This window comes from Hypomesus transpacificus, chromosome 2, assembly GCF_021917145.1.
Source record: "Hypomesus transpacificus isolate Combined female chromosome 2, fHypTra1, whole genome shotgun sequence".
NCBI lineage: Eukaryota > Metazoa > Chordata > Actinopteri > Osmeriformes > Osmeridae > Hypomesus > Hypomesus transpacificus.
The window spans coordinates 13,174,216-13,186,382 of NC_061061.1; the positions used below are offsets into that span (position 1 = coordinate 13,174,216).

A 12,167-nucleotide genomic window follows, 5' to 3' on the forward strand; every position below is an offset into this window, starting at 1 on the left:
TTCTTTGCTAGAAAAGATTTATTAAATGTTAATAATGATGCTGTGGTAAAAAACAAAAAACAAACTTGCATTTCTCTTGGCTAGGATGTTAATATTATTAATCCCACCAGATGTCATGTTGCTCAACACACTTGTAGTGTATACTTCAAAGGTTTTCAAAACGAGTCATAAAAAGCTGCAGTATATAAACAAGCATTTGTCTTCGGTGTTGCTAAGATTTAAAGCTGGTCCATGGCATGAATCAGTTGAGACAACCTTGTTCATGCTTAACCCCTGATATACTGATTTTACATTTAAAAAAACTTTCCCACTCTAGTTTCCGTACTCTACCACCTGATTTGTTACGTTGTGTTAATTCTACCGACCAAATCCTCAACAAAAAACCTGAACAAATATATAATACCACAGAAACATTTCAACAGTGCTTTTTATTAACACATTTTGGGCAGCTATGCTCAACAGAAAACATTAAATGTTTCGCATGACACATTAAGAGGCATTGCATGATATTCATGACAGCATCAACTATAACAAACACTGATGACATTATGATCACTTGTTCATTCCAATTCCAATAGGGGTTGTTTTATATTAATTAGTTACATTTAAAATATATATTATATACAAAAGCTAACAATAAGTTGGTGGGGTGGTATAGAAATGATAGTAGTTGAGCATGTGTGTTTATAATCCTGAGGTTGGAAAGAGTCAGCAGCCGGCAGCCCTGCAGAGCTTCACTTCCAGACCTTGACGATGCCAACCCAGCAGAGCTTCACTTCCAGACCTTGACGATGCCAGCCCTGCAGAGCTTCACTTCCAGACCTTGACGATGCCAACCCAGCAGAGCTTCACTTCCAGACCTTGACGATGCCAGCCCTGCAGAGCTTCACTTCCAGACCTTGACGATGCCAACCCAGCAGAGCTTCACTTCCAGACCTTGACGATGCCAGCCCTGCAGAGCTTCACTTCCAGACCTTGACGATGCCAGCCCTGCAGAGCTTCACTTCCAGACCTTGACGATGCCAGCCCTGCAGAGCTTCACTTCCAGACCTTGACGATGCCGTCCCTGGAGGAGGTGACAATGAAGCCCTGGGTGGTCTGGAAGGTGGCGATGTCCGTGATGATGTCATGATGGCCGACGGGGAGGGAGCCGGGCCCCCGGCGGGGAGCGTCCTCCGTGGCCCCGCTCTTCTGCTTGCTGTGGATCTCCTGATGGACACGACTGTCAGTCTCGGGGAGTGGGGGGGGGGGGGGGGGGGGGGGCACTCACACGCTACACCGTTCACACACATTAGCTACACTACAAATGTTCATGTTCCACAGACAGTATCCCCGGTACCTGAACAACTTCGGTTCCTTCGATGATCTTGCGGTTGTAGAGGACTGAGGGGCAGTGCAGCGAGTCGTTAGCCCCTCCCGCTACGATGTAGGACCTCTCTGGGTATGCCAGATCCCAGAACCTAGAGGAACGAGGTCACACCAGTATAAAACGACCTAGAGCAGTCTCTCAATCCTGGTCCTCGGTACCCCTGAGGGTGATTGGGAAAGGGCGACCTAGAGGAACACACCGGTATTTGCTCATTGTCCACCTACCTGATTCTCATGTCTGAGCCAGCGGTGAGGAGGAGGGGGTTTCCATCTGCAGGGCTGCAGTAGATGCCATGGACACTGTGTGGAGAGGGCTACAGAGGGGGAGATGGAGAGAAGGGGAGTGAAACACTGTTAGAGTGTGGATAAGGGTGAAACAGGGATGATTCACCCAAGCCAACGGAATGTGGCTTGGAATGTCTAGACAAGACACTCCCATCACAAATCACCGACCGTATCTTGCTCACTGTCTCTTTCGCGTACAAACACCCACGCACATGCACACATACACACCTGCATCTCAGAGAGGGGGGGGGCAGAACTGGCCCACAAAGTGAACTTCCTGTCCCCAGTCTCCATGTCCCACATAGACACTTCATTGTTGCCTTGCACCGCTGGTTTAAAAAAAAGGTAAAAAAGTTATAGACTTAACAAAATTATCTTGAAGAATTACTCATGTTGTACTTGTACCGAAACTTAACAATAAAGGAAGATCTTTACCTGCGATGACAGACGACTGGTAGACGGGGTGCATGAGCAGCCTTCTGATTCGAGCTCGGGCTGGATGGGAGTGGTTTGAGATGGGCAGCTGGAATCGCATATCCCAGCAGGCCATAGTGCCATTGCTGGTGCCTGGATGTTGAGATGACAGAGTAAACAAAAAGACAAGATTGAGACACTTTCAAAATATATCTTTGTTCCATATATATATATATATATAAAGTGTCTCGTCTATATATACACGCACGCACGCACGCACGCACGCACGCACGCACGCACGCACGCACGCACGCACGCACACACACACACACACACACACACCCAGACAGAGCCAGCACTGATGCATGTCCACGGTGAAGGAGGTGATGAGGCCCAGACGCAGATCGTGATGGAGGGTCCAAGCACTGGTGTTGGAGCGGAGGTCCCAGCCAACCAGAGAGCCGTTCACAGTGGCATAAGCTAGCACTGACTGAGCACCAGAGTTAAAATGGTGAACGTCCACAACAGAGCCGTCCTCCTTCTGGTCCAGGAGCCTGTCGGGGCAACGTGTGTGTGTGTGTGTGTGTGTGTAGGAGGGAAAATACAGCGAGAGTGTGTGTGAGACATACGTGCATCATGGAACAGGCAAGCTTATTTACAATGTAACCTCACCCACCCCAAATGAAATAGTTTCATCATTACCTTTAATCGTATATTGTATATATTAATTGTATCTTGTTTAACTACATGTTCTTATGGTTCTTCCCTTTGGGACTTATTCAGTTTTCACAATGTATGCTTCATGTTTTAGTTACCCGCAATCTCAGTGACCTATGCACTTTTGTAAAGCTCTCTTTTGGAAGTCGCTTTGGATAAAAGCGTCTGCTAAATGCATAAATGTAAATGTACCTTGACTGAAAAGGTTGAACTTTGGGTGATTTGGGGGGCTTGTTAGCTTCGATGGTTAACAGCTGGATGGAGCCGTTGTCGGAGGCGACAGCCAGGTAGTGAGAGCCCTGACAGAAGGTGAGTGTCTTCACGTTTCCCCCGAGGCGAGAATATGTCAAAACAGACCTGAGGGGGAAACCACACCATCTGTGACCTTGACCCGACACCGAGACTTACCCTTAACACTGGCTGTAACGATTGGAGTTCTGATTTACTCATTGCAAAGAATCTGTGGACTATGAGTTCCATATGGCTGATGTTGTGTGTGTGTGTGTAGAGTACCGTGTGGTGGTGGTCTTGCCCTCCATCTTCTGGCTGTCCCACACCTTCACCGTGCCGTCGTTGGAGGCGGTGGCGAAGATGCAGTGCTCGTCAGACACACGGATACGGTTCACGGCAGCCTTGTGCTCGTGGAGGTGGGCCACAAGGAGCCCTTTAGGGTGCCAGCCTGAACGAGGAACATTTTATATGAATAAAGACAACAAAATATCTTTCAACCTAACTTAGTTCTTAACTAGGTTTGCAAATAAATCAACTTACGAAAACAAATCTGCCGAAATGATTAACCAAACCATTTCAGTACACTGTGAATGTGTGATGGGGTATAACCTAGGGGACACCTAGTCTGGAGAACGTATTTTTAGACGGGAAGGACTATTTTACCCGGAGGCGGAGGCCTGCTCTCCCACTCTGCGCTCTCCATCATCTTCTTGGCCATGCGCTCGGCACTACACTGCTCCCGCTTCTGCTGCACCAGCTGCTGCAGCTCCGCCTTGCAGGTGTTCAACCTGCGCTGGTAGGTGGAGCTGCCGGCCACAGACTGCGCCACAGCAATACTAGGGGGCGCTGGACTCTTCCTGCTCTGAGCCGCTGTCCCCTCGGACACCTGTCAGAGAGAGGGATGGACTCCTTTAAAAAGCTACAATAGGTATGTTTATATAAGTGAAGAAGAAAAAAACAAAACAAGCATTTGCCTATATAAACGTATTGTGTAAGCTAATGAGGCCCTCTGAGACTTGTTTTGCAACCCTAATGGCTCATTGCCAGTGGAATAGCATTGACTCATTTTGAAGCAGCCTGCTACTTCAAAGCTAATTGCCTACAGTGAGGCATGCCTTCCTTTTTAATTTATTTTGGGAAGCAACAGTCAACATTTTGCTGGAGGAAAGCACAGAAGTTCTGACAAGAATTGGGGACAATGTTTCATGTGTATTTTTTCATGTTACCTATTGTAGCTTTAAGCGTGTGAAAACTGATCAAAGGGACCAACTGGTGTGCATGCTAAGTCTTTGACATGAAAGATGAATGGTTCTTTGGGGTCAGGGCTATCACACCAGTAGAAATGTGTGGGAATGCAGATGGGTCCAAGGACCATATGGTAACAAACATATCAGTTTCACCCTACAGGGCCAAGCTAAATGACCGATTCAACATGCCAGGACTGAGGAAAGAAGAGCTCCACACAGCCAGCTGCCAGCGTTTTAGAGCTTAGAACACGGGTCAAAAGAGGAATGTAGACTAATCTAAATCAGACCTCAAGTCTACAACACAGGAAACAAATTCTAAAGGTTTCAATGACACACAAAGTGCACCGACAGGCCGTGGTTACCGTGGCGGGCTGTGGTGAGGCGGGCTCCTGAGAGCCAAACATGCTCTTCCACTCCTCGTTCATGTTGGAGTCCTGCTTGGTGTGTTTCCGGGCTGACAGAAGAGACACATTTTGTTTTAGTTTTTTTGAGTAATAGGCTAGATTTTCCCTCAAAAACGGTTTAGTGGTTAGTACTAGTTCTTGGGTCTAATTCACTGAGTCTGACGGAAATCTGAAAGGAGCTTGAAAGGAAACATGTTTCTAACACACAAAAACACGATGACACTGATGAGGGGGAGCTAAAGATTGAGGGGGTTTTGAACTAGCCAACTGTATGATGCAATGTCCGTTACAACTTCCAGAACATAAAAATGTTAATTCTGAAATGAAGACATAAGGTAATGGTTTTATGGTGCTGGATTCTAAGGCAGCTGGCCCTTTGTAAGTTTGAGTCTGAATTCACATGAAACTCCCAGCAAATCTACATATATATATGGTTTATATATATGTATATATATATTTATATTTTATCTTTCTATTGTTTTTCTCCCCACTATAACTAAAGACGATGCCGAGTCAGCATTCAGAATGCTTCTAGGTCATCCATACTATGGCCAGTGCAGGAGCATCTACAGCCAGACTACTTAAGGGGGGAGTTAAAAGAGTCACCAGCAGTCCAACACTCTCGAATGACACTCCCATGCGACTGCAACAAACCAGCTGCAAGACAAACTCAACATTAGGGAAAAGTGTGAAAGGACATTATTTGGTGTTATTTCCACATCAAACATGCTCATCATTCAGAACCACAGCAATACCAGATACTGAAGGGATGTAGTCTGTGAACAAAGAAAATGATCAATGATAAAAAATGAATCTTATGTCTCAGTAACAATGTAGTGTGCTGAGGGAGATCTAAGATGTGTCGAGGTTGTCTACGTCGTGCGGCCTTACCTCTTTTGTCCTCGGCCTCCTGTTTGGGTTTGACCAGGTCCACCTGGCGTCCAGTGATGCCCAGAGTCCCCAGGTCGATCACCCCGCTCTGGGCGACCTCACCCAGGTGGCCCTGGTCCGACATGTTGGCCTTAGCCTTGTTTGACTTGAGCATAAAATCTTTGAGAGCCAGCAGCTTGTCCTCCTCTGCCTCAGTCATCCCCTGCAGAGTGTCAGGACGGGACGGGACACGAGTAACCATGTCGTCTCCACAAACCGCTCATTGTTAGCCAATCAGCTTTAGTCATTTGAAGATTTCCTCAGTGCTGATTTTGAAACGTACATTTCGTACAAACCGTCCGTTACAGTTCCCTCTAAATGAATCATGAATACACCTCGTATTTTGCCCCTTTATTTACGTGACCTTGGATTTGGAGAGTGAGCACCTTACCTGTGACAGCAGCTTCTTGAGCAGCTGGGCGATGGCCGGGTCGTCTGGGATGGGGCATTCTGGGATGGAGCCGCTGCGCTTCTTCTGCCTCAGCAGCAGGTGGCGGAAGAGGCTGGAGATATCTTTGGAGCGCAGAGAGTAGTCGAAGATGGAGCGACTTACCGGCTCCTTCAGCACACTCAGCAGGACTATCTCCTTATCAATCTGAAGGGGAACACAGGACAGACACTGAACAGACTGGCTTTGAGGCAGGCTAACGACACAAGGATCAAACAGGACGTCCTAACAAGTGTGTGGGGTGGACTAGGGGTCAGTTCAGCACCTGGATGATGGGCTGGGTGACGAAGGGGTTGAGGTGGGGCATCAGCTTGCAGTACACATCAGCGATGTTGAGGTGCTGGGCTACCACGGTGATGAAGCCCACGGCTCCGTAGCGGATCCACAAGTTGGGGTGGCACAGGAACGGAGCTGGGGGTGGGGGAGCAGAGAGGGAACGTAAAGGCAGAGCAGAATCATCAAAACGATCACGTCAATGGCAGTTACGTCCACCCTGTCTGATTTTATTCCGGGGACTCTCACCGATGTCGCTGACGAACTCGTAGATGTGAGGCTTCTGCAGCAGGCCCAGCTGGCACATGCAGGTGAGGGCGTTGAGGGCCTTGTAGATGACAAATTCCTCGGCGTCACTCAGGCCCTGCTGGAGGAGGGGCTTCAGGATGGACGAGCTCTGCCAGCCCACGTAGGCCGCCACGCCTGGACATGAGAAGGGAGAGGGGGGGAGGGGGGGAGTCAAACATCTGCCACACAGTTGAGTGCCAAAATATAGCTTTGGGCAGCTACAGGTGCTTAGTCCCTCCCCCTGACCCCCCCCCCCTCTCAACACAGCAGGGAACCTGACCGACAATGCTGTCGAAGAACGCGCCCCTCAGGTGCCAGTCGTTCTTGTCGTTGAGGAAGGTGATCATGTGGGAGAGCAGCACGTCGTTGGCCTTCTGCCGGCCGAAGAACACGCAGAGCCGCGTGATGCCGTTCTCCATCAGCGACTGCTTGACGATGTTCTCCGAGTCGCTCAGCAGCGTCACCACCTTCTGCTGCACCATCTCGTGCAGCGCCTGCAGCTCTGCAGTTGGGTCAGGTCGTGGGGGAAATAAAGTACATCAATGTCCCTCCAAAGGAAAAATAAATTGAAGGTAAACAGGTGAGAATGTTGGAACGCTACCAATATGGTGTTGGTAATGTAAACAACAGAATTTTATGAGCATCCAGCACTTGTCTTTTTTTTTTCATGTACGTACAGCCGAAAAACAGACCCACAATCTGCTACATGAATTAACAACAGACTCGCTGGAACATTCCGGGAAAAAATGGTTCATTAAGATGCCTGTAAATCTTGTTATAGGGACTCTTGAAAGCCTGCATGGCTGTTGTTGATTATTTTCGGAGAGCCCTAACGGCTATGGTGTACAGGGAGAAGAGCAGAGGAGAAAGGATGCAGCCCTGGGGAGATCCGGTCCATCAGCACTGGATCTCTCCAGGGCTGTGTCCTTTCTCCTCTGCTCTTCTCCCTGTACACCAACAGCTGCACCTCCAGTCATCCGTCCGTCAAAACTCCTGAAGTTTGCGGACGACACCACCTTAATTGGGCTCATCTCTGGTGGAGACGAGTCTGATTATAGGTGGGAAGCGGACAACCTGGTGACCTGGTGCAGCCAGAACAACCAAGAGCTCAATGCTCTCAAGACAGTGGAGATGGTTGTGGACTTCAGGAAGAACACAGCCCCACTCACCCCCATCACCGTGTGACTCCCCAGTCAACACTGTGGAGTCCTTCCGCTTCCTGGGCACTATCCTCTCCCAGGACCTCAAGTGGGAACTGAACATCAGCTCCCTCACCAAGAAAGCACAACAGAGGATGTACTTCCTGCGGCAGCTGAAGAAATTCAACCTGACAAAGTCGATGATGGTGCACTTCTACACAGCCATCATTGAGTCCATCCTCACCTCCTCCATCACCATCTGGTACGCTGCTGCCACTGCCAAAGACAAGAGCAGGCTGCAGCGTATCATCCGCTCTGCGGAGGTGATTGGCTGCAATCTGCCCTCCCTCGAGGACCTGCACACCTTGAGGGCCCTGAGGCGAGCGAAGAAGATTGTGGCGGACTCCTCCCACCCTGGACACTCCCTGTTTCAGTCACTCCCCTCCGGCAGAAGGCTGCGGTCCATCAGGACCAAAACCTCACGCCACACAAACAGTTTCTTCCCTTCCGCTGTTGGCCTCCTCAACAAGGCCAAGAGTTCACACTGACTTTAATGACTTCATGTCTTAAAACAATTGCATTTGCACTACTTCAAAATTTGTGTAATATTTGTATTTTATACTGTAAATTGGCAACTTATATTTTATTGTATGGCAACTTATTTTATTTTATTGTATATTTTATTTTAATTGTATTTCACTTAGTATTGCTAGTTTATGTATAGTTAGACCATATATCTAAATTTAAGATTCCTATATGTTTATTGTATGCACCTTCCTGCCAAAGCAAATTCCTTGTATGTGCAAGCTTTCATGGCGAATAAATCCCTTTCTGATTCTGATGACCCGTAACACTACCTGAGTCATAGTTCTCGTTGGGATGAAGGGCTTCCTCTCCGTCCTCCCCGCTCAGGTCGTGCTCTGTGTTCAGGTTGTTCTCCTGGACGAGCTCCAGAAACCGCAACGCTGTCTCTGCTAGGTGGGCTATGTTCTCTGGAGATCGGGAGAGGATGAAGAGTGAAAAAGGGAGGGAGAAAGCAGGAGAACTTGCTAATTAGGTTAACTATTCCTTTGAAAAGTAACATGCTGTTTAATGGTTTACAGTCCTCTTCCAGTCTAGCAAGTCATTATGTTATACGTTTCCATTCCCCTCCCCAAGCACCTGCGTATGCCAATCTGACAATTGTGGCATCATCCTGTGCCAAGTGGGCGATGCCCGGCAGGATGTACTCCGGGTAGATATTGACATCATTCCTGGGAACCTCCTTGACCAGCGCCAACACCTTGGCCAGGGTGCGCACTGCCTGGGCGCGCACACGCGGCACGCCGTCGTTACAGAAGTGCAGCAGGTAGGGCGTGATGCGGTCCAAGAGGATCTCCACACTCAGGCGCGGCGCCAGGTGCAGCACCAGCTCCAGCGCCGCTAGCTTGGAGTCGCAGGAGCGCAGCGTCTGCAGACAGGAAGTGATCACCGACACCAGCACCACCAAGCCCTGCTCCTCCCTGGAGCTCACCTCCACGCTGCCCCACTCCTCAGATGCTTTCTCGGCCTTCTCCGGGGAGGAGGGGCCCCCTCCACCACGCAGGTTGTGGAGGATGTTGTCCAGATCCTTCCGGATGACCAGAACACGTTCGTCTGCAGACTGGAAGGTCTCCTTGGCAAACTGGGCCATGTAGGGCTGCAGGAACGTGTAGAAGATGTCTGGGAAAGCTTTGCCTCTTTGCTGCTTCAGATACTCGTCTGCTGTCAGACGCAACTCTGGCTTGCGCTGCACCATCTGGGCTACCTGTCAGACGAACAGACGAGGGCAGTGTTGCTTAGAAATTACATCAGATGGTTTTCAATTCAAATTCAAGATACTAAATGGTTGACTATTACCAGATCGCGGATGCTTTGGTCCTCAATCTTCATGAGAACATGCTCTGTCTGAAAGTGTCCTTTGCGATACGCCAATAGTTGAGAGAGGTCAAATAATGGAACTCCCTCTGTGAAAAGTTCTGCAATCACACAACCTAAGAACAACAAACATCAGTACAAGGGCTTTGAGACATAATATCCATTCAAATCACATCCTTGTTGGATAGCACAACTGTTTCAGAGCAACTTGAATAATTTCAACATCTACTGATACAGTATGAATCCTTTATGAGGATAATTTCCCTCAGAATAAGACTGACATACTGATTAACTTTGACTCGAGCTTGACACCACAGCTCTGACTCACACCAACATGTCTGACAAGTACCTGCAGAAAAGATATCCATGGCCTGTTTGAGCTCCCCCCGTGTCCTCTGGTGGTTGCTGGTAAGGTCCACAAGAGGGGTATTCTGGTCGCTCTCTGTAGCAAACATGCTCCCATCGACAAACCTCTCAGGAGCGATGTAGCACGTCCTTCTCCTGGACGTGTCGAAAAAGTAGTTGAAGTCAGCCGGGTTGTCCTCTGGCAAATACGTGGGCTTGAAGCTTGCAAAGTCAGTGAGCAGGACCCAGTTCCAGCTGGTCACCATCACATTTTCTGTCTTAATGTCCCCGTGGCGGACACCAGCTTTGTGAGCCTGGTCCACGGCTGTGAGGATCTGGAAGGCCAACCAGCGCTTCTCCACGCCATTGAGGAAGGGCCGTGTGCTGATGCGGTCATACAGGTTGTCCCGGACATACTGGCGGAATAAAATGGCCGCCTTCTCTGTGAGAGAAGCCTTCTGGAAGGGCAGGCAATTTTGACAGGAGTGAAGTCTGATTTTCAGCTCTTCCAGCTCCTGTTTATAACTGGTAAGGGGCAGTGATGGGTCCTGAATGGCAAACACCTTCACCACCACCAGCCCTTCCCTGTGTTTGGCACGAGCTACTTTGAAGAAGCGGGTGCTGCCAAGGCTCTTATCATACTCGTGATCGTGGATATCGGAGAAATAACTGTCCACCGACAAAATCTGTGAAGGGGCAATGCCTGCTAGTTGATTCCCCATAGCTTCTGCTTGCTTGACCAGAAGTTTTTGTCTGCCTAAACAGTAAAACATTCATCGTTACAGGAAGCTGTTATTTGAAAAAAAATTACAGATTATTTTTAATAACCCAAAGAACATTTAGGAATGGCTGCCATTCCAAATGAGTAACGGTAAAAACGAAAATGAATAGGTTATAAAATAAGTATTTTAACATTGTATTTATTTGTCATCATATTGCCCAGGCAGATCAATTAATAACAAATAATGATATAAAAAGGAACACGTAATAGATCGTAGCTTGATGATCTGTAGCTACATCATGTGATTCATGTGGTCGCAATTATCGTGACTCCTTTCACTGTATAAGTAACATTAGCACTATTATGCTATTAAGTTAAGAAAAACATGTATTCCCGATACAGTGGTCCTAATGTACTGATAATGTTAAAATGTGGAATCTTTACCAGACGAACGGATGGTGTTAAAATGTTTGTTGACTTGTCTTCCTTCTCCTTTACTGTAGCTAGCTAGAGCTAGCTAGCTAGTCTGTGTTTGGCTAGCAAGCTAGCTTAATACTGCATAGAACAACTGCACACACATCGCTTAAACATCTGATCTAGCTCTTAGTTAAGAAGGCTTACAAACTATTTAATTTGTGTTGTTCTTCTACGGAAAATGTGTTGCTGTGTCTTCTTTTACATTTCCTTAATAACTAGCCAGTGAGTTTGTTGTTTTCCCCTACTTCTTCTACGATATTTTTTTTTCTTGTAGCTAACAGCTGATACTATGTATCCGGGTCAAAGGTTATTTGTAGTCGCCAATATTAATGTAACCGCACAACCTCTATTTTTACTCTTAACGTAACTATAATAGCTCAATGTTCATAGACATCACATCTGATAATGTATGAAAAGTTCTATGTGTTTTGAAAACGTTCTGAAGAAAGTACCAATTCCCATTGCATTTATTATGTCAGGGCTTAATTTTGTTTCTTTTTCTTTTTTAGTAATGTACTACACCATAACACAAGTGAGTACTTGTAAGATTAACTGGACTACACATTTGTTGAATAATTCAATGTTGAATTTGACACCTCATCACATCTTGTATTGGTGGCCGTAATTTTACATTTAGGAAAAAGTATTGATAAAGATTACCATAATTAATTTGTGGTGCGGTTTGTAGGCTACGTAGCCAACTGCACTTCTGTTGAAGGATACAAGAGAAAAATGCTTTAAATTGTTTAAAAAGCTGTTGTTTGACAATAATGCTCCTTGTGTCCAGGCAGATGACCTGTTACAAAATTATACGTCGTTTCTCTCACTTTTCAATTTCCCAGAATACAAAAAGGCTGTTCTATTCCATGACAGTAAACTGCAGCAGGTCCTCGGATGCTGTCCTAGAGAGTGTTGGTGGCATTCTGACTGCAGGTTGCAGGCTCATGGTGAAGTGGAAATGTGAGTGCCCTGTCACTGTCCAAT

At 47.3% G+C, this 12,167-nt stretch overlaps 2 protein-coding genes across 5 annotated transcripts in view; one reads left to right on the forward strand and one right to left on the reverse strand.

The window, feature by feature from the left end:
- pik3r4 (phosphoinositide-3-kinase, regulatory subunit 4) overlaps nt 1-12,167 on the reverse strand; it is a 12,959-nt gene continuing 792 nt past the window's right edge. Inside the window, exons 2-22 of one of the 4 annotated variants that reach the window (XM_047026887.1) lie at nt 9,990-10,742; nt 9,623-9,756; nt 8,906-9,530; nt 8,602-8,736; nt 6,886-7,107; nt 6,567-6,740; nt 6,310-6,455; nt 5,988-6,191; nt 5,558-5,759; nt 5,422-5,442; nt 4,625-4,716; nt 3,679-3,901; nt 3,298-3,463; nt 2,977-3,141; nt 2,410-2,621; nt 2,089-2,220; nt 1,882-1,982; nt 1,594-1,682; nt 1,340-1,460; nt 1,051-1,209; nt 1-1,012 (exon numbers count right to left, since the gene is read on the reverse strand). In XM_047026887.1, the coding sequence (XP_046882843.1) occupies nt 1,001-1,012; nt 1,051-1,209; nt 1,340-1,460; nt 1,594-1,682; nt 1,882-1,982; nt 2,089-2,220; nt 2,410-2,621; nt 2,977-3,141; nt 3,298-3,463; nt 3,679-3,901; nt 4,625-4,716; nt 5,422-5,442; nt 5,558-5,759; nt 5,988-6,191; nt 6,310-6,455; nt 6,567-6,740; nt 6,886-7,107; nt 8,602-8,736; nt 8,906-9,530; nt 9,623-9,756; nt 9,990-10,742 (4,088 nt within the window). In that variant the 3' untranslated portion in view covers nt 1-1,000. Of the gene's footprint in view, nt 1,210-1,339; nt 1,461-1,593; nt 1,683-1,881; nt 1,983-2,088; nt 2,221-2,409; nt 2,622-2,976; nt 3,142-3,297; nt 3,464-3,678; nt 3,902-4,624; nt 4,717-5,421; nt 5,443-5,557; nt 5,760-5,987; nt 6,192-6,309; nt 6,456-6,566; nt 6,741-6,885; nt 7,108-8,601; nt 8,737-8,905; nt 9,531-9,622; nt 9,757-9,989; nt 10,743-11,150; nt 11,453-12,167 lie in introns of those variants that run through there. The other 3 variants (XM_047026903.1, XM_047026877.1, XM_047026895.1) reach the window with 3 other exon arrangements.
- atp2c1 (ATPase secretory pathway Ca2+ transporting 1) overlaps nt 12,065-12,167 on the forward strand; it is an 18,160-nt gene continuing 18,057 nt past the window's right edge. The window contains exon 1 of the mRNA XM_047026914.1: nt 12,065-12,143. The gene's annotated coding sequence lies outside the window, so the exon portion shown is untranslated. The remainder of the gene's footprint in view (nt 12,144-12,167) is intronic.